At 42.8% G+C, this 20491-nt stretch overlaps 1 protein-coding gene across 1 annotated transcript in view; it reads left to right on the top strand.

Moving 5' to 3' along the window:
* The window catches only part of LOC134614533 (uncharacterized), a 40100-nt gene extending 22767 nt beyond the window's left edge, over positions 1-17333 (top strand). The window contains exons 2-7 of the mRNA XM_063458446.1: positions 501-720; positions 910-969; positions 2467-2604; positions 12348-12494; positions 12624-12684; positions 16900-17333. Coding sequence (XP_063314516.1) covers positions 556-720; positions 910-969; positions 2467-2604; positions 12348-12494; positions 12624-12684; positions 16900-17003 — 675 coding nt within the window. The 5' untranslated portion in view covers positions 501-555 and the 3' untranslated portion in view covers positions 17004-17333. The remainder of the gene's footprint in view (positions 1-500; positions 721-909; positions 970-2466; positions 2605-12347; positions 12495-12623; positions 12685-16899) is intronic.
* Positions 17334-20491: the final 3158 nt, after the last annotated feature.

Here is a 20491-nt window from a genome sequence, read left to right as displayed (position 1 = left end):
GCATCTGGTCAACCCCTGTCTGTGTAGACTTCCTATGGAGAGCCAGATGCATTCTATCTGAGCGAAGCCTAGCAGTGCAGGGCTTAGCTCATTGGCTGAGAGAGATTAACTGACATTTACATTTGAAACTTTGATTGAATTAAATGTTAACTTTGTATACCTCAAGCTATGACTGTAACAAACCATGATTTACTAGAACACACACTGTTATTTCAGAATAATTCCTCCTGAGAATCTGATAAGTTTAGTAAGGCTCAACCAACATTCATTCTTCATGTCCTTACTTATGTGGCCAAAGTGCATGTTCTAGACCAGGGGTAGGTAGGCAATCTTCGGCACTCCAAATGTTGTGGACTACACCCCCCATAATGCTGGCAAAGCATCATGGGAGGTGTTTTCCAAAACCTCTGGAGTGCCGAAGGTTGCCTATGCCTGTTGTAGACTTTGTGCTGATATTGGTGTTTCATATTTTGTTTTTTGTTTCTTTGTTTTTTTTCCAGGAAGGCCAGTCATTGTAAAAGGGATTTCTAGTGTCCCTTGACTAGTTATTGTCTGATGGATCGCTACCGTTACTTTATCTTTAACCACCGGAGTATGGTGATTTTGGGAATCCTGCAGATAGCATGTGCTGGGATCTCCATTGTGTGCGGCTTCGTGGATGGTGCTTTCAGGAAAGAATCCATGTTGGGCAACACTAGAGCGCCACTTTGGGCTGGGGCGGTAATATATTTTCAATGCCTTTAAATCCAAGTTTTGATTCTTGATTGTTGTTGGCATTATGTAAATATATAATGCATTAGAATCTGGAATGCACTTCCACCCAAAATTCCTCACACCATATTAATATCAGATGGAATAGGTTGATCGGGAATAAAGCAGGTTATTTTAACTTCTATTTTTCCCTTCTAGATTATGGCTATTCCTGGGGTGCTAGCTTTGTTTTCTTCACAGAAGAAGAACCCAATTCTAGTAAGTTATGAACTTTTTCTTATATTATCTGTTTAATCATTGATGGAACCTTCAACCCAAGTCATACATGCTGGCTGGTCAATAAAATTAGCTGTTTAAGAGTTTACCAATGTGCTTTACCCAGTACTACCCCAGTCATTGACCTATTTCTAATCTAATCTAATCTAATCTAACTTAATCTAATCTAGGGCATTTAAAATGCCTGTGTGTTCGTATATGCAAATATACAGCAGTTCTAGCAGAGTGTAAAATCAGAGCTTATTTTATTTAGGTCTATGTTGTCTCTGCAATCCTCACTTGTGTTTATTTAAATTTAAAGGTAGAACATGTAGAAGTGATTGAGCTTTTTTTTTTCTCAATACTATTCTTTGGCCTTTATTTCCACAAATAAAACACTTTTTATAAAATAAGCACACATTTGCTGCTGCTTTCTCACCAGTATTCAAGATCTACTGAAACTTATGTTAATGAAGATTTTCTTTTTTTTTTTTTTTTTTTTTTTTCCCAGAGATGCACTATATAGACAAAAGTATTGAGGTCTCTTATGACATTGGATTATATATATATATATATATATATATATATATATATATATATATATATATATATATATATATATATATATATATATATATATCTATATCTTCCATTGTCTCTAATTGTAGGAATTGATGCAAGCTTGTTTTAGCAGGGAGGGCCATCAGCATCTTCTGTTCCTGTACATCCAACTTGTCATTTTGCATCTACTTGTTTGCAGTGGCAACTTTAGGAACAATATGTAGGGGTGGCAAATAAGATATCACAGTCAAAACTGGGTCGTGGAGGGACTGTTTGGGGGAGCGGGGTCAATGCTGGTGTCAGACAACATATGGCACAGAATTAGCCACCCAGAATTCTTGTCGTAGTTTACATGGCGGCACTATGTCTGCCTCCAGTAGCTGTCTACTAGACAGCCACTGGAAGCGCTTCCTGCATTCAAACGGACCTTTGGTCCGTTAACTGAAGCTGGACATCCTCACGCTCTGCATGAGGTCATCCAGCATCAGATTTTTTTTTTTCCCCATTGGAAAGCATTGATTTACTGCTTTCCTATGGGGTGGTCTAATGCGTGCACTCGCTCGTCACGGGACAGAGGAGGTGGCGGAGCCGTGACCCAGCGCCAAGGGTGATCGGCGCTGGGATAAGGTAAGTAAATTAAGGGGTTTTTAACCCTTTTATTCACCGAGGGAGGGTGGGGTTAGAGGGAACTGTAGTGCCAGAAATAAAGCTTTGTACGGGGTGGTGGGTTGTAGCATGTACTCATTCTGTTTCTCATGGGAATGTCTGAACTCCATCAAGAAGGTGTGCATGTCAGACTATGCATGGTGGGAACTTGGCTACATAGAATAGATGATCAATCTTTTCCAATGTCTAGTACATAAGACCTGATCTCCATGTCAGGAGTTTACAAATCAGGTCTGCCAGTCCATAATAGATCTGCTCTCTGTCTGTGTTTAGGTGAATGCTCTGATAGCCACCTCTGTGTTTTCTTGTTTTACCACCATAATCATTATTGTATATACAAGTCTAACTCTTGGATATGGAGAAGATGATGATGACGTGTTTTCTCACACACCTGTCCATGTAATTCAAGCTGTAAGTACTCTTATGAACTTTATATTAACAGCAACACAATATAGTGTATACTCCATTTTTCTAAATCTAGATGTGCATTTTCCACACAATTCTATAAGCATGATATACAGTTAAAATTGCATCTAAGCCATACTCTTCCCATGGTTTGAATAGTATTCATTGCCTGAGAGCAGGGCCGGTGCTAGGATTTTTAGTTACACAGGCGAAGATGCATTTTGGCGCCCCCAACCCTCATTAAAAAAAAAAAAAAAAAATGCATCTTCACCTGTGTGTCTTTCCTCCCAAGCCACAGGCACACAGTCATCATTTTTCAGTCACACAGTCAAAGTCATACAGGTACACTGTCATACAAAGACAGCAATAATCATACAGAGACATACAGACACATACAGTCAGAGACATACAAGCAGAGACATACATACATGCATACAGAGACATACATGCATACAGAGACATACATGCATACAGAGACATACATGCATACAGAGACATACATGCATACAGACATACATGCATACAGAGACATACATGCATACAGAGACATACATGCATACAGAGACATACATGCATACAGAGACATACATGCATACAGAGACATACATGCATACAGAGACATACATGCATACAGAGACATACATGCATACAGAGACATACATGCATACAGAGACATACATGCATACAGAGACATACATGCATACAGAGACATACATGCATACAGAGACATACATGCATACAGAGACATACATGCATACAGAGACATACATGCATACAGAGACATACATGCATACAGAGACATACATGCATACAGAGACATACATGCAGGCATACAGAGACATACATGCAGGCATACAGAGACATACATGCAGGCATACAGAGACATACATGCAGGCATACAGAGACATACATGCAGGCATACAGAGACATACATGCAGGCATACAGAGACATACATGCAGGCATACAGAGACATACATGCAGGCATACAGAGACATACATGCAGGCATACAGAGACATACATGCAGGCATACAGAGACATACATGCAGGCATACAGAGACATACATGCAGGCATACAGAGACATACATGCAGGCATACAGAGACATACATGCAGGCATACAGAGACATACATGCAGGCATACAGAGACATACATGCAGGCATACAGAGACATACATGCAGGCATACAGAGACATACATGCAGGCATACAGAGACATACATGCAGGCATACAGAGACATACATGCAGGCATACAGAGACATACATGCAGGCATACAGAGACATACATGCAGGCATACAGAGACATACATGCAGGCATACAGAGACATACATGCAGGCATACAGAGACATACATGCAGGCATACAGAGACATACATGCAGGCATACAGAGACATACATGCAGGCATACAGAGACATACATGCAGGCATACAGAGACATACATGCAGGCATACAGAGACATACATGCAGGCATACAGAGACATACATGCAGGCATACAGAGACATACATGCAGGCATACAGAGACATACATGCAGGCATACAGAGACATACATGCAGGCATACAGAGACATACATGCAGGCATACAGAGACATACATGCAGGCATACAGAGACATACATGCAGGCATACAGAGACATACATGCAGGCATACAGAGACATACATGCAGGCATACAGAGACATACATGCAGGCATACAGAGACATGCAGGCAGGCATACAGAGACATGCAGGCATACAGAGACATGCAGGCATACAGAGACATGCAGGCATACAGAGACATGCAGGCATACAGAGACATGCAGGCATACAGAGACATGCAGGCATACAGAGACATGCAGGCATACAGAGACATGCAGGCATACAGAGACATGCAGGCATACAGAGACATGCAGGCATACAGAGACATGCAGGCATACAGAGACATGCAGGCATACAGAGACATGCAGGCATACAGAGACATGCAGGCATACAGAGACATGCAGGCATACAGAGACATGCAGGCATACAGAGACATGCAGGCATACAGAGACATGCAGGCATACAGAGACATGCAGGCATACAGAGACATGCAGGCATACAGAGACATGCAGGCATACAGAGACATGCAGGCATACAGAGACATGCAGGCATACAGAGACATGCAGGCATACAGAGACATGCAGGCATACAGAGACATGCAGGCATACAGAGACATGCAGGCATACAGAGACATGCAGGCATACAGAGACATGCAGGCATACAGAGACATGCAGGCATACAGAGACATGCAGGCATACAGAGACATGCAGGCATACAGAGACATGCAGGCATACAGAGACATGCAGGCATACAGAGACATGCAGGCATACAGAGACATGCAGGCATACAGAGACATGCAGGCATACAGAGACATGCAGGCATACAGAGACATGCAGGCATACAGAGACATGCAGGCATACAGAGACATGCAGGCATACAGAGACATGCAGGCATACAGAGACATGCAGGCATACAGAGACATGCAGGCATACAGAGACATGCAGGCATACAGAGACATGCAGGCATACAGAGACATGCAGGCATACAGAGACATACCGTCATACAGACACATACATACAGACAGGCATACAGAAACATACATACAAACATACAGGCATAAAGAAACATACATACAGAGACATGCAGGCATATAAAGACATGCAGGCATATAAAGACATGCAGGCATATAAAGACATGCAGGCATATAAAGACATGCAGGCATATAAAGACATGCAGGCATATAAAGACATGCAGGCATATAAAGACATGCAGGCATATAAAGACATGCAGGCATATAAAGACATGCAGGCATATAAAGACATGCAGGCATATAAAGACATGCAGGCATATAAAGACATGCAGGCATATAAAGACATGCAGGCATATAAAGACATGCAGGCATATAAAGACATGCAGGCATATAAAGACATGCAGGCATATAAAGACATGCAGGCATATAAAGACATGCAGGCATATAAAGACATGCAGGCATATAAAGACATGCAGGCATATAAAGACATGCAGGCATATAAAGACATGCAGGCATATAAAGACATGCAGGCATATAAAGACATGCAGGCATATAAAGACATGCAGGCATATAAAGACATGCAGGCATATAAAGACATGCAGGCATATAAAGACATGCAGGCATATAAAGACATGCAGGCATATAAAGACATGCAGGCATATAAAGACATGCAGGCATATAAAGACATGCAGGCATATAAAGACATGCAGGCATATAAAGACATGCAGGCATATAAAGACATGCAGGCATATAAAGACATGCAGGCATATAAAGACATGCAGGCATATAAAGACATGCAGGCATATAAAGACATGCAGGCATATAAAGACATGCAGGCATATAAAGACATGCAGGCATATAAAGACATGCAGGCATATAAAGACATGCAGGCATATAAAGACAGGCATACAGAAACATACACACATACAGATACATGCATGCATACAGAGACATACACACATACAGATACATGCATGCATACAGAGACATGCATGCATACAGAGACATGCATGCATACAGAGACATGCATGCATACAGAGACATGCATGCATACAGAGACATGCATGCATACAGAGACATGCATGCATACAGATACATACACGCATACAGAGACATGCATGCATACAGATACATGCATATAGACAGGCATACAGACACATACATACATACATACAGAGGCATACCGTCATACAGACACATACAGACACATACATACATACAGAAACATGCATACAAAGACATACAGGCATACAGAGACACACAGACACACACATACAGAGACATAAAGGCATACAGTTACATACATGCATACAGAGACATATATACAGACATTCAGAGACAAACATACATCCAGTTACATACATACAAGACATACAGAAACATACGTACAAGACATACAGAGACAAACATACATCCAGTTACATACATACAAGACATACAGAAACATACGTACAAGACATACAGGCATACGGACACATACATACATACATACAGAGGCATACCGTCATACAGATACATGCATGCAGAAAAATACATACACACACACACACAAACTCAGACACATACTCGAACACACACACACACACACACACACACACTGACAGACACACATACTCACATGCGCACACACACACTGACATACTCACACACACCGACAGACACACTCACACACAAACTCATAGACACACTTACACACACTGACAGACACACATACTGACAGACACACACACTCTCACTCACACACACACACACTGACAGACACACACACACACTGACACACTCATACACACACTGACAGACACACTGACAGACACACACACTCACTCACACACATACACACTGACATACACACTCACACAGTAATTAATAAAGTAATTAACAATACATTACATTTAAATGTCCCACCCAGCCTCCCTACCTGGAGAGCTGGCGTGGGTTTCTCATTGGTGGTCCAGTGGGGCTGCTGGGAGGCGTGCGGCACAAGTTGATTAGGAGGCGGCGAGGGAGCTCTCTGATCTCTCTGACCGGCTCCCTCGCAGGCTGTTTTCTGATGCCGCGGGAGCCGGAATATGACGTCATATTCCGGCTCCCGCGGCATCAGCAAAAGGCGCGCGAGGGAGCCGGTCAGAGAGATCAGAGAGCTCCCTCGCCGCCTCCTAATCAACTTGTGCCGCACGCCTCCCAGCAGCTCCGGGGATCCAGGAGGTGACCAGGCAGGAGGGAGCACTTCCCTCCTGCCGGTCACTGGAATTTTGCGCCCCCAGAGCCGGTGCGCCCTAAGGCGGCCGCCTGTGCCGCCTTATGGACGCGCCGGCCCTGCCTGAGAGCTGTTGGCTGAATAGTTTGATATATTGACATCAAGTAGCATCTAGAACCTCCAGGAATTATATTCACTACAAGACACTGTATTGGTTGTAATTAATGTGTAAATGTTAAAACAGCACTGTCCCCTCCACCTGAATAAATGTAGAATCTTTATAAAATACTCATTTTGGTTATGTTGGTATTTTAATGAAATTATAACCCAGTCAAGAGAGCTATGGAGACAAATTTTGGAATACTTTGTGTCTGTATTTCTCCTCCGCTTGACTTTCTTAGACTCAGGACAGAGTCTAAGAGTCAATCCTGACAGCCATTACAGTAATGGAAGCAGGGAATTGGCTGTCTATGAAGGTCACGTGGGATCCTTTAAAAATCTCAAAGCTGTACTCCTGCATGCGCGAGAGTACACCAGTGACCTTGGCTTTTTTTTTTTTTTTTTGAATTCCATTCCTGTGACATAATATGGGAATTGGGGATCGACCGAAAATCGATCTAGAGATACCAATATTGCCGATAATGCATACCAGGACCGCCGTGCCCATGACCAGTTGGCGGCACCTAGGCCGTGAGATTTAGTCAGGGGAGCTGCTGGGAGGGGAAGAGCTTGCTGCAGGCCCCCACTGCACAGACCATGCCACCAGACCACCATGGGATGCCATATCCACCCTCCCTGGCCAAGTAAGATGCAGGGAGGGGGGAATAAAAAAAACACAATTGTAAAAAATGTAAATATAAAAAAAAAATTACAAAATTAAATAAAAAAAAAATGCCTCTCTACCCCCAAATTACAAACCTACAGAAACGAGCGCGCGCACGCACACACACTGCCTTATATAAACTCACTGCATTCACTAGACACACATTACACAAACACCCACACACTCTGCATTCATTATATACACACACTACACACACCGCATTCACTATACACACACTACACACACCCACACATACATACATGCTCTGCATGCAGTTTTCGCGCAAGTGCAGAATATTTTTTAGAAAGGAGGGTGTTTTTTTAAAAAAATGTACGTACATTTATCTTTTTATTTCTACTTAATGCAGGTTTATAAGGTTTTTAACTTTATAAAGTTTAATGAGAAAACAATAAAGTAAATTGAAATTACCTTTTACTAGTGATTAATGAGATCCTTGAGGTTGATGCTGCAAGACTAAATATTTATCTGGTTTGATTTTCGTAAGGAACAAACGAAGGTCTCCTCTTTCGGTGATATTCAGACGACTTCTCTGTTTGCACATAATATGATTTCTCATCTGTGCGTCAGCTCCCCTTCTCTCCCTCCTCAATTCCCCTCCCCACTTTTTTTTTAAATTTTTTAACCTTCTTATAGCAATGCCCAGTAGGAAGGCTGAGTTAGGTATCCCACTTACTATAGCCCACTATAACAGACAGACAGGCAGATATAGGCAGGCAGGCAGATATAGGCACACACATTGTATTTAAGTCACCCTCCTGTTTCCTACCTTTAAGGTGCAGGAGGGTGACTTTCCCTGGGGTCCAGTGGTGGCTCAGGTTGATGGGAGTTCCCACTCTGACTCCCTCCTTCCTCCCGCGCGGTCTGTGTGTTAGCTGGGAGGAGTGACATGCAGTCACTTCCTTCCAGCGTGTGATGTAATCACAGGGGGCCGGTTGCGCTGTTAAAGCGCCCAGCGCTGACCGGGTCCCCTTACAATCCACATCCATCAGGTGGCCCTGACAGCATGGGCCACCCGATGGACCCTTCCATATGCGGCCCCGGTGGTTTGCCGCGCGGGCCGGGGCCGCAAGTGGTGATGGCGGTACCCGGTCGCATGGGTACCGCCGGCTCGCGCCCGCCCTCCCACCCAATCTGTCAAAATTAGAAAATCCCTACCACCCACCTGGAATCCTGAAACGCCCACTAGTGGGCGGTAGGGACCAGGTTGACGACCCATGCACTACACAAACACACACAGCTCCCCTGTCTAAACACACTGCATCCACTACATTTGGCATGTATATTTAGTTTATTTTTTCAAAAGGATAAATGTACAGAATATCGGTAAGTTATCTTCTATCTGCCTGAAAGTTCACAGATTATCGGTATCTGCTCTAAAAAAATCAATATCTGTCGATCCCTAATGGGAATACCATGCTAATTTACAAGTGGCAAAGGTAGTACTATCACGAGGCTAACTCTAAAAGGCTGGTGAAAAATAGTTTTGCTACATGTTTGTTCTCTTCATGACATGAACTGGTTTATGATTATAAAGATGATTAGAAATGAGAAGTTACAATCTCTGCTCGATGTTCTAAAGCACCGCATTAACTTTTCTAGTGCAGGTTAAGAACTTGCTGCTTCATTCTGCTATTTGTAAATAGCATTTGTTACCATCCAAAAATATACAATGATTTTAATGTTGCATGTTAGCCCCTCAAAAGGATACTCCATTGCCTAAATACAACAGATTGATCACTGTTTAGTAGATATACACCAAATGAAAACATGCGTGCATTTAATTTTTTGCATAATTTTTTCCATTATTCAAGTTTGAAAACAAAACAAAACCGGCGGAGCTTGACCACCAGCCTGAACAGACGCCATGCTTGCAGGCTCCTCCGAGCAACCTTAATAAACCACGAATATCCCGAAAAGTAAAGCCCATCCAGCCCTCAAAAGCTAACAGGCACACTCCATAACGCCTCCTGAGGCGATAGATGCCTTTCTTTCTACCATCGCACCAGCCTAGACGGAGGCGGAAAAACGGGGCCTACCCCACGTTGACGCTCCCGAGCCTGGAGGCACTCCTCTCCCAACAAGTAGGGGACGACTATCCCCAGACCTCACCTGCCATCCAGGCGCAAATGCCAGCAATGGGCCGTCGCTCGCAGAAAACGGCAACAGACAGCAGGGACATCGGGACAATGTTACAAAGGCCAGCGCAGCCCAAACCTGCTCTTGCGGCAACCCCGCGACCCGACTCCCACACTTACCCAACTGAGCAAATAGGGCCCGAACACCCGCTGGCCACACAACCGACCACACCTGCAGCCCACACCGACTCCACACCGACGACCAGACACGACCTGAAGGTCTTACTGGCAGACTTTCACAAGATCCTGGCGACGGAACTCGCCCCTATCAAACAGAATATGAAAGCCATTACAGACAGAGTACAGGCCTCCGAGAGAGACATCTCGGACATGCAATCACACGTGTCAGAGCTCCAGAACTCTGTTCAACAAGTCTGGTCACAACAACAAGCGATATCTGCACAGTTGACGGCCATGGAGGACCGCCACCGCCACACCAATATAAAAATAAGGGGTGTCCCAATGGCAGTCTCCGCGGACGAACTACTGCACTGTCAGGCGCTTACTAGCCTCTATCCTGCCACATGCAGTGGCAAAAAAGCTGTCAATTGAGGGGATATACCGCCTACCTGGGCCAGCAAGCGCAGCCACCACAATGCCAAAAGACGTCATCCTCGGATGCCTCACCGCACACGACAAAATACAAATAATGGCAGCAGTCAAAGGCAAAACTCCGATAAACTTCGAAGAGGCCGCTCTGACATTTCTATCAGGACTTTAAAAAAGCAACCCTCCTGTGGCGAAAAACTTTCCAACCAGTGACAAACCAGCTCCGATCAGCAAACCTAAGCTACAGGTGGGGAACAAACGTATCCCTGACGGTGACCCGAAACGGAAGCCTGCACACACTCACCTCGATAGAAGAAGCAGCACCATTCCTGACAGCGTTAGACCTGGCGCCCTTGGCGGTCAGCACACACCAGAGAGTCTCCACGACCACTTGGAACCCAGAACGCATAGCATCATTCGTCCCGAGGTCCGAGAGCACACACACGACGGAACCAGGAACAAGCTCAAGAAACGATCCGACATAGGGCTTTGGAGAACCGGAGAGGGACTTGCTTACCCAGCACAACGTTTCCAAGTTTCCCATGACACCACTTGTTCAGGACTCAAGGCTCAGAACAATAAGTTCAGTTATACTATACTAACATAAACTTAAGTGCTTCCCATCTCTCTCCCCTTTACTTCACCCACCAAGATTGCTCAATAAGGAAGAGCTAGCTAGCAACATGGCGCACAGCCCAGGGTCGGGGACACCACCATGACACCAACCTTCCCCGCAACTGGGAACGACCACTCCCATCACACATAATCCCATGGGTGACCCCAGAATATTGCACACACGCCGACCCCTGCCACTCCCTCTGTTAGGAGTGAACATACCCAGCGCATAGACCTAGCCACGGCACATCATACGCACCCGCCCAGCCAACACAACAACCATTTACTAACAAAGCCCGCACTGCTATATGCGCTCATCGCTGCCTCACCTCACAAACGTACACAGGCACATATGCCAAGTATCCAGCTTAGTAGCCCTCCACCGGCGCTTTCAGCATGATGAGGCATCACCCTTGGGTCGGCGCAGGAACTCCGCATGCTCGCATCACACAAGCTACCTAGGCTTACACAAACTTGCAAAAATACAAATGGTGCACGGACCCAATGTTAACCCTCTATACTCATACAGCATGTTTTCTACCTACTGTTTACCACTGTATTATGTACGCTATGCACTGAAAAATAAAGAATTTAAAATAAAAAATAAAAACCTAGACTGTGTGCTACATGTTTGTTCCACCACAGTTTAAGGGTTTCTCTGTATGTGTGCACTTTTTAAAGGACAGAGCTTTCTTTTAATATCCTACATATAAATATGGATTATGGTAAATGCCTTAAATGTCTCATGTCTAGGATCTAAATGTGAAAAGATTCCCCCTGTTTATTAAAGAATGAAGTTGTGTGGTTTGTGTTGAATACAGCATTTCATTTTATCTTAATTGAGGGTTGTTTTCTTTTTACGTAGAAGTTTATGCTTGGTCACCTTGTTAAAGGAGCAAATATAGCCATTTTAATAGCATCCATCTCCAGTCTCTGTGTGGCCCTGTGCACTGCCTATATTGGCTGTCGGAGTCTGCCGGATTGTATGTGCTATGATCACTCAACTGGAATGGTGAGTACTTCTGGTGTTTTATTCAGAATCTCCTCTAGAATCTCCTTTTTATATTAAAAAAAAAAAGAAAGAAAAGAACCATAAAAATAAATCTAATTGAATTTTTTTTTTTTTTTTTTTTTTTTAAAGGAATGGTTGCATCCGGACCATGAGCAACCTCAGACAGTTGAACTTGTCTGCACATTCAGAGGTGAGAATCATACCAATTATCTAGGTGATAAAATAAATATCTATTTCATTAATGTCAATGCTCCACTACACAAATGGAAACCTACATTAATATGGTGTGTACTAGGAAAAGATCATTATCGTGGCAAAATATTAACAAAATAAGCTACATTATAAATCTGCTTATAGTAACCTAACTTTTAGGAGAGTACTTTATATTTCCAACACCATTCAAAACCTGTTTTTTGGAGCAAAACGCATCACACAAGGCATTGGCTTGACATGAACTTAGGCACTTAACCTTGGCCTAGCAGAGGGAAGGAGGACCCGGGGACTCTAACCTGCAGCTCTGCTGGGTTCCTCACGAGACCTCGGAGCATTTCCGCAGTTCCCATAGCAAGGTTCCTATCTCGCAAGAGTATACTCTAGCCCTAGGAGCTGCAGGCTAGAGTTCACTCACTGTTGAGCCAATAAGGCTTGTAAGCAATGCCCCCCACACAGAGCATATAAACTTATACCACATACACTGCACTCTTACACACATTCCATTCCATACACACGATCCACTATAAACACTCTGGGTTTTCCCCACTCACACAATCGATTCCCCATAGAAACATAGAAACAGAATGTGAAGGCAGATAAGAACCATTCGGCCCATCTAGTCTGCCCAATTTTCTAAATACTCGCATTAGTCCCTGGCTTTATCTATGATGGCCTTATGCCTATCCCATGCATGCTTAAACTCCTTCAATGTGTTAACCTCTACCACTACAGCTGGAAGGCTGTTCCATGCGTCCATTACACGCTCTGTAAAGTAATACTTCCTGATATTTGTAAACCTTTGCCCCTCTAATTTAGGACTGCCCTCTTTTTGTGTGTGTGTGTGTGTGTGTATATATATATATATATATATATATATATATATATATATATATATATATAATATTGTTTTTTGCAATGCACGTTATCCTGACGAAAGTTCTGAACTGAAACGTTGATACTTTGTGGCAGTTGCTGAATAAAAGCTAAGTTATTTTTTCACGTTACTTATGAAGTCCTTGGAGTGCTATATTCACTATCTATCTATCATCTCACACTGTACTACTTGCACACTTCACCGCCTATCCACCCTAGGCCCCTATACACATTCTCCCACACTCTACAGCCCCTATGCATACTATATGCCTAGCCAAATTATTATTTTTTTAAATCTTCCTTCCCCCATCCAAGTCCACAGCACTGACTATAGTAATGTAATACAGCCTTAGGAGTAACATGATGCAAATTACCACTTTTTATGATCCACTTTTTTTCTTCTTCAAATGAGTACATGTGAAAGGCAGTGTGTTAATCCCCAAATCAGTAGAGTAATGCGCATAGTAGTAGTGTAGAGTAAAGTAAAAAGAAATGTCGAACTCATAAGGCTGACTTCGTAAACTCTGCAGCGAGACAAAAAGTACAAAAAGACTCTCATTTAATTTTGTCGCCTCAATCCCCCACAAAGTAAAGCTTTTTTAGAGAGATCCTCTTCTCAATCTTTTCAGTGGAAGTACCCCTGTCCAGAGCCAGTAAAAGGATTTTTACTCAAAGAAAAATGACAGGTTGCTCCCCATTAACAAATGGGTAGTAACATTATTATGAAAAGAAGTCCAGCCTGATGGTCAACAATTTTTTGTATCATGTGGTCTTGCTTCAGATAAAATTTGTGCTTCGTTCCACGAGTCCATTAAAACACACAGAAAAGGGGGGCGTGGCCTAGCCGCAGAGCAGAGAGGACGTTAACCTCCACAGCTCCTGCCAAACAGGGGAAATATACCAACATTTGGCCCACAAAACGGCAATTAAAGGAAGCTGGGAGGCTACCAAGCATCGGACAGCATCGAGAGTAACAAAACGGTACCTCAAATGAAGCGTTCTCAGCGATGCACACCCAACATGCACATGCGGCCTACAAGCGAGGCGGGTGCGGGAGAGGCGGCCGCTCTCCCACAGCCGAGACAAGCAGCGACTGCAACCTTGGGCCTGCGTTCCCCCCCCTTTGGACCGGCGGGGGATATCCCGGTCCACCCTCATACGCCCACACAGAGCGCTCACCTTTGGGGTGCTCCAGGGTACAACTCCGACCGACGGACGCCACGAGACCCGATCAAAATGGCCACCAGCAGGGCACAGAGACCGACCCTGCCAAACCAACAGCACCCGACCCGCTCACCACTGGCGCCTGCAAATGCTGTGGATGCCGCCTTCGAGCTCTTCTGGGCGAAATGGGAGGCCCACTTAAGAATGGCGGCACAGGCAACCCGGAAAGCAGGAAAGACACGGAGAAAGCATGCAGAGGAGTCACGGAAGCCCCGACCGGGCAAGGCGACTCCAAACACAAACGCAACCGACCGCACGAGCCCACCTGGGCAGATATCCTCTGGGAGTAAGACGGTGACACGGAACCTCAGTAAGCAAACAAACGCCAGACGCAGTCGGGGGAAATTACCGCCAAAAAACGGTCAGAGAGGGAAGGTCATGTACCGCTCCCCACATGGGAAGAAGGGAGACACTCTGCACCCACAGTCAAGCAAAGTAGAAAGGACCTGGTCTAACACTTATCACAAGAGACTGATAACTGTATACACAGGACTACCTAAAGACCCATCGACAACGAGCGACCCATCGAAGCGACGCCTACAAGACAGGCTGGCATACCAGGCCTCCAGAGTGGGCATAGGCTAACAGACAGGAACAATCAAGGGGACTACCTAACATTGACGGGACGCTCTGTCTGAACACACCACCCCTGGAAACTCAACTTGGTGGACTCCTGTTTCAAATCTGCCTCTACTGTTCTTTTCCCTGTTTTTTTTTTTTGTTTTTGTTTTTGTTTTTTGTTTTTCTTTGTTTTAATTGTCCAAGATAATCTGTGATATATACCGATAGATACTCTAACTAGCCTTGCACCTAAGCAGCTAAAATGCCTACAACTTAGACACACAAGCTTAAAATTTCACTCGACTGTCATATACCTTGTTTATCATTGTTTGCATGTCACTTTTATTTTTATTTTCAACTTACAAAACTACTGCTATAATGCATAACATGTCTGTAAGTGACAGCCTCACTAGCATGGTTTATCTAACCTAACATTGTCTCATAGCGACTACCTAATCCTAGTAATATGAGTAATGTTGTTGTCCGAGCTTAATAATCCAATGACAGCCCACTACATATATTACTAAACCTAGAAGCACCTAGGAATGTCATATGCATGCCTAGAATGTCACAAAAGTTGCTGCTTCATGTAAAAAAAAAATAAAAATGTGTGCTGTATCAAAATGCCACTCAATTGAAATGCCATGAACATGCCTGCAGTTGCTGTCGTGGCCCTGCACGCTTGTCTGTAACTCATATGCACATGCAAAAATAAAGAATTAAAAAAAAAAAAAAAAAAAAAAAAAAAAAAAACACACAGAAAAAACAAACCAATGGTGCAGACTTTTGCACAAAAGACAGTTTTGTTTTAATGACATGCAATCAGAGAATTCCAATAGTGGATTTGTTTCTTGTGGACAACCGCTAATGATCACGAGTAGTGATCAGTTAAATACTCAAAAAACAAAAAAGGTAAACTTTATTGAAAGGCTCAATGATTTAGGCAGATGATGGTTTAATCCCCACAATAAGGATATCATCTGGTCCTAAAGTCCTCAAACACAGCTATGTGCACATATAACAAAATGGAAACACACAATAGTGCTCTCTTAATTATTAAAGTGAAAAATGATTCAAACATACTCACAATTTCCTGAGCACCCAAATCTGCTCGTAATATCAGTTTGGGTGATACAATCCCCACCGAGGACCAAATGATCTGCTGCCAATGTTTGGATTCTTCTCATAAAGTGCCAGGAACAAAAATATTAAAATGAAAGAAAATCCAAAAACAATAAAAAAAAAATGCATAGGATGCATGTGGCCAAATACAGTAGCAACTTGAGGCAAAATACTTTATTAGATAACAATAAAAGCAACATAAAGCAGCATCGCTTTATTACCTATAAGCACATTATAGTCACGATTTGGCTGTCTTTTTATAAAAACAAAAAAAATACAAATCATTATGATATATGTAAACTAAGCAAAAAAGGCTTTGTTTCTAAATCTAGAGGTTGTTTCTAAATATAGAACTCCATAAGTTCTGCAACTATTAACAAAAAATAGTTTCAATTTATTTTGTGTTTTTTAGGGGAAGATGATCGGATTTTCAATTCACCGGTGCCTTTTACAGACGACGTTAGTACAGAAATAGAAGAATTGTCTCGGCCTCCCCCATACATCAGGCTTTCGTGAGCAGAAAGATTTCAGAAGACCTAAAATAAGACCACTGATTTTTAGCATCCAGTCATTTTAATTTCTACAACCGAGCAATATCAACACTCTGAATGAGAATGACTGACTCTCCTTTCGTGTGTCAAAAAATGTCCTCCTCATGTCACCAAGCCAAGAAAGGCCAAATAGCATCACAGCTAAGTGAAAAGCCTGTAGTGGTGAATTTGTTTGTAAACCCAAGTTTAACATGTGTAAACCAGACACGGACAAAATAATTGTGACTTTTTATTAGTATTGTTGGTGCACTGTAACTGCTTTTATACAGGTGGCTCTCCACACTTTTTAAAAGGCATATCAAACCAAAAAAATGTTGTCTGGAAGTGAAAACTGACAGGCTTATTCACTGCAGTGTAAATTGTGAGGAATTTGAAGTTAAGGGCCAAAGCGCTAAAGTTTTCCTTTGTTTACAAACGTTGCCTAAAATGTCAAATTCACATTAGTGGATAACCCTGTGTGAATATAAATATAGGTTGTTTCCACTGCTTTAGATATAACGCCTATTATGTTATATCCACAATTAGTTATGGTGCAATCCATTTAATTTGAAACTTTATAAGGCTAAGCCGTGGGCCATTGTATTGGTTCTATGTGTGAACACCACCAACACACTTTTTTTGTCTTTTTTATTTTTTTATTTTTTTGTATGAGTTTATACGTTCCCATTTTAACAACTTTAATTCGGAGTAAAGCAAACAAATATCACTTGTCACTCAAATGAAACTGATCATTTAGGCGTAAAACACAAAAAGTATTCATTGTGCTAAATAGTATACACATTAGAACAATCCAAATAGAATGCATTAGATTTGTCATCACTTCTGCCACCACAATGTAAGGGCTACTCTCACTAGCACTTCACACACCTGCCTCCAGCACTGAGTAGATGTTTCACAGATGGACATATTATACCTCAAAATGTTTTTATTACACCTCTAAAATGGTGAGCTGGTCATGTAGGATTGCCACATCGTGCCTTGAGAGACTCCTTTAATAAAGCTCCTGGGCTATTTTTCTTCCTTTCTTCAATTAAGATCACCCTATAGTGTATTTAAATGTTATTTATTTTCCTAAACCAAATCCTGATCTTGCAATCCTATGGCCAGTGTAAAGTAAGTTTACTCACCTCTGTAGTGCAAATAGTAAAAAGCCATATTTTGTCTCTGACCACCCAAAGGCACTTATGTACGCCTTAACTGTAATCATAACAAAAAAATATCTGTGTAGGAAATATTTATGATTTAAAATGTATATAATAATGATCCAAACTTTGACTAAAAATACAGTAATTAAACAGTGCAGAACAATTGCACTACTAGTGTAAAGACTTGCTATACTGCAAAACTACTAAAATGGGCTTCATCCTGCTTACTAAAAGGTCACTCTAGGAACCACAACCACTGTGTCTCATTGAAATGGTTGTGGTCCCTGCTTCAGGCTCACGGTTCAGTGTTAAACTGTTAATTGGTTTAACACTAAAGCTATCTGGGTGCCCACAGCCACACCACCCAATGGAGGCAGTCCTACCAAAACTTACTAGTGATGACAAGCAGTCTATCACTATGGCACATTGTTGCTCAGCCTAATGCAGGAATTTTAGTCCCAGCACCTGAAAGAGCTGCGGGTGGACAAGTGACCTCATTAAGTGTTAAATCAATCAAAAACCATTTAATACTGAACAGTGGGACAGCTGCAAGAACCATAACCACTTTCATGTGATGAATTGGTTATAGTGCCTATAGTATGCCTTTTACACCAGCACTTTCACGTTTTATACTTGCTGTTCTGCTGACAGATAATATATTTTTTTAAATGTTTTTATAGATAAATGCATAGCACTAAATCTTCACCAGTGGACTTAATGTTCCAAAGATGCAGGGACCTAACCTTTTTCAGCAGGTCTGCTATTAACGGACATTCATATTGATATACAAATGCTTCCGTTTTATGAAGGTTTGATTAAAAATCTGACTTCTAGTGCATGGTAAATATGTCTTTTGTATTTTTAATTTTGTTTTATCCATGTATATAATTTTTGAATAAATTAATAAATAACTAGATATATTGTGTGTGTATTTTATAGGTTGAATGATTATCAAAATGTATCTACTTTTTGATGTTATAGCTGGATATATTTTATTAACACTTAAATACCTATTATGATACTCATTTTTCTTGATGGGTTCTATTTCCGTTTAAAAAAAAAACAAAAACTAGCCAACAAAAGAAAAATCCATGTAAACCTAAAATCTATTTTAGTTGGCAACATATTGCCCAAATTGAGGTGAATTCTAGACTGTGGGCAATCGACTAGTAAAGCAGTGAAGTCCAGTGTAAACGGTAATTATTACTTCAATGAACACTATAGTGTTAAGAATACAAAACTGTATTCCTAACACTATAGTTTCACTCTGTGTGGCTATGTCCAATGTTGTTTTACAAAGTTAAATTCCATGAAAAGCCAGGAAGTGTCTTCCATTAGTCCTTGGAAGACAGCCACCAGAGGCAGGGCCGTCTTTAATGTGGGGCAAACTGGGCAGCTGCCCCGTTTGCCCTCAATTCACAATTTTATTTAGGATCACCAATCCTAAAATAAATAGTTGCGGGCAGGAAGCCTGCACACTAAGGGGGCCTAGGGCCCCTCATTCACCTATTAATTTGGGCTATCAGAGGGTTCAGTGCAGTAAGGGAGCATTGATCCCTCGATGTGCTGAATCCAGCAATAGCCTGAATGTAAGGCCCTGTGAGGCTGTGCTGAAATATGGGGTGGGGAGGAAGGGGGTCCACCAGAGCCAGATGCAATAGTCTCTGGCTCTGATCGAGCCCCTGTCCTTGAGCTAGCAGGAAGATCAAAAGATCTCCCTGCCACCTGTTACAAATGGACTCCCTGGTGGTCCAGTGCGCTGCTGGGGCTGCCGCACTCCCACGCGGTTCCGGCGCACTGTGTCAGAGCACAGATGCCGGGTTCCAAGCCTGTGCTCTGACAATCACAGTGCGCCAGAATTGTGCGGCAGCACCTTGGACAAGCAGGGACCACTGGACCACCATGAATTTAATTGCCTCCCCTGCCTGCACAGGTGGCAAAGCAAAATATATTTTAAGTCTGTGTATTTTCCCCTCACTCTGTCTCTCTAACCCCCCTAACCTTCCTAACACTGCCATACTAACTTCCCTAACCCGGTCTCCTTTACTGTCTCCCTAACCCTGTCTCACCACCCTCTCACAATCACTTAGAACCCCTCACCCTGTCACACTCACCCATCCCCAACATTCACATCCAAACCCCCAACCCTGTCACGCTCACTCCCTAACTGTGGCATGCTCACCCACCCTCACACCAACTCCCCAAACCCTTTCACACTTACACACATTGACACACAGACATCCGTTGGGCAAGTACCAGTGGGTGTATCTCTGTGTATGTGTCAGTGTGTGTAGCTTTGTGTCTGTGT

This window comes from Pelobates fuscus, chromosome 6, assembly GCF_036172605.1.
Source record: "Pelobates fuscus isolate aPelFus1 chromosome 6, aPelFus1.pri, whole genome shotgun sequence".
Classification (NCBI taxonomy): Eukaryota; Metazoa; Chordata; class Amphibia; order Anura; family Pelobatidae; genus Pelobates; species Pelobates fuscus.
The sequence above is the reverse complement of the archived record's forward strand: the minus strand, read 5'-3'. Positions and strand labels throughout refer to the sequence as shown.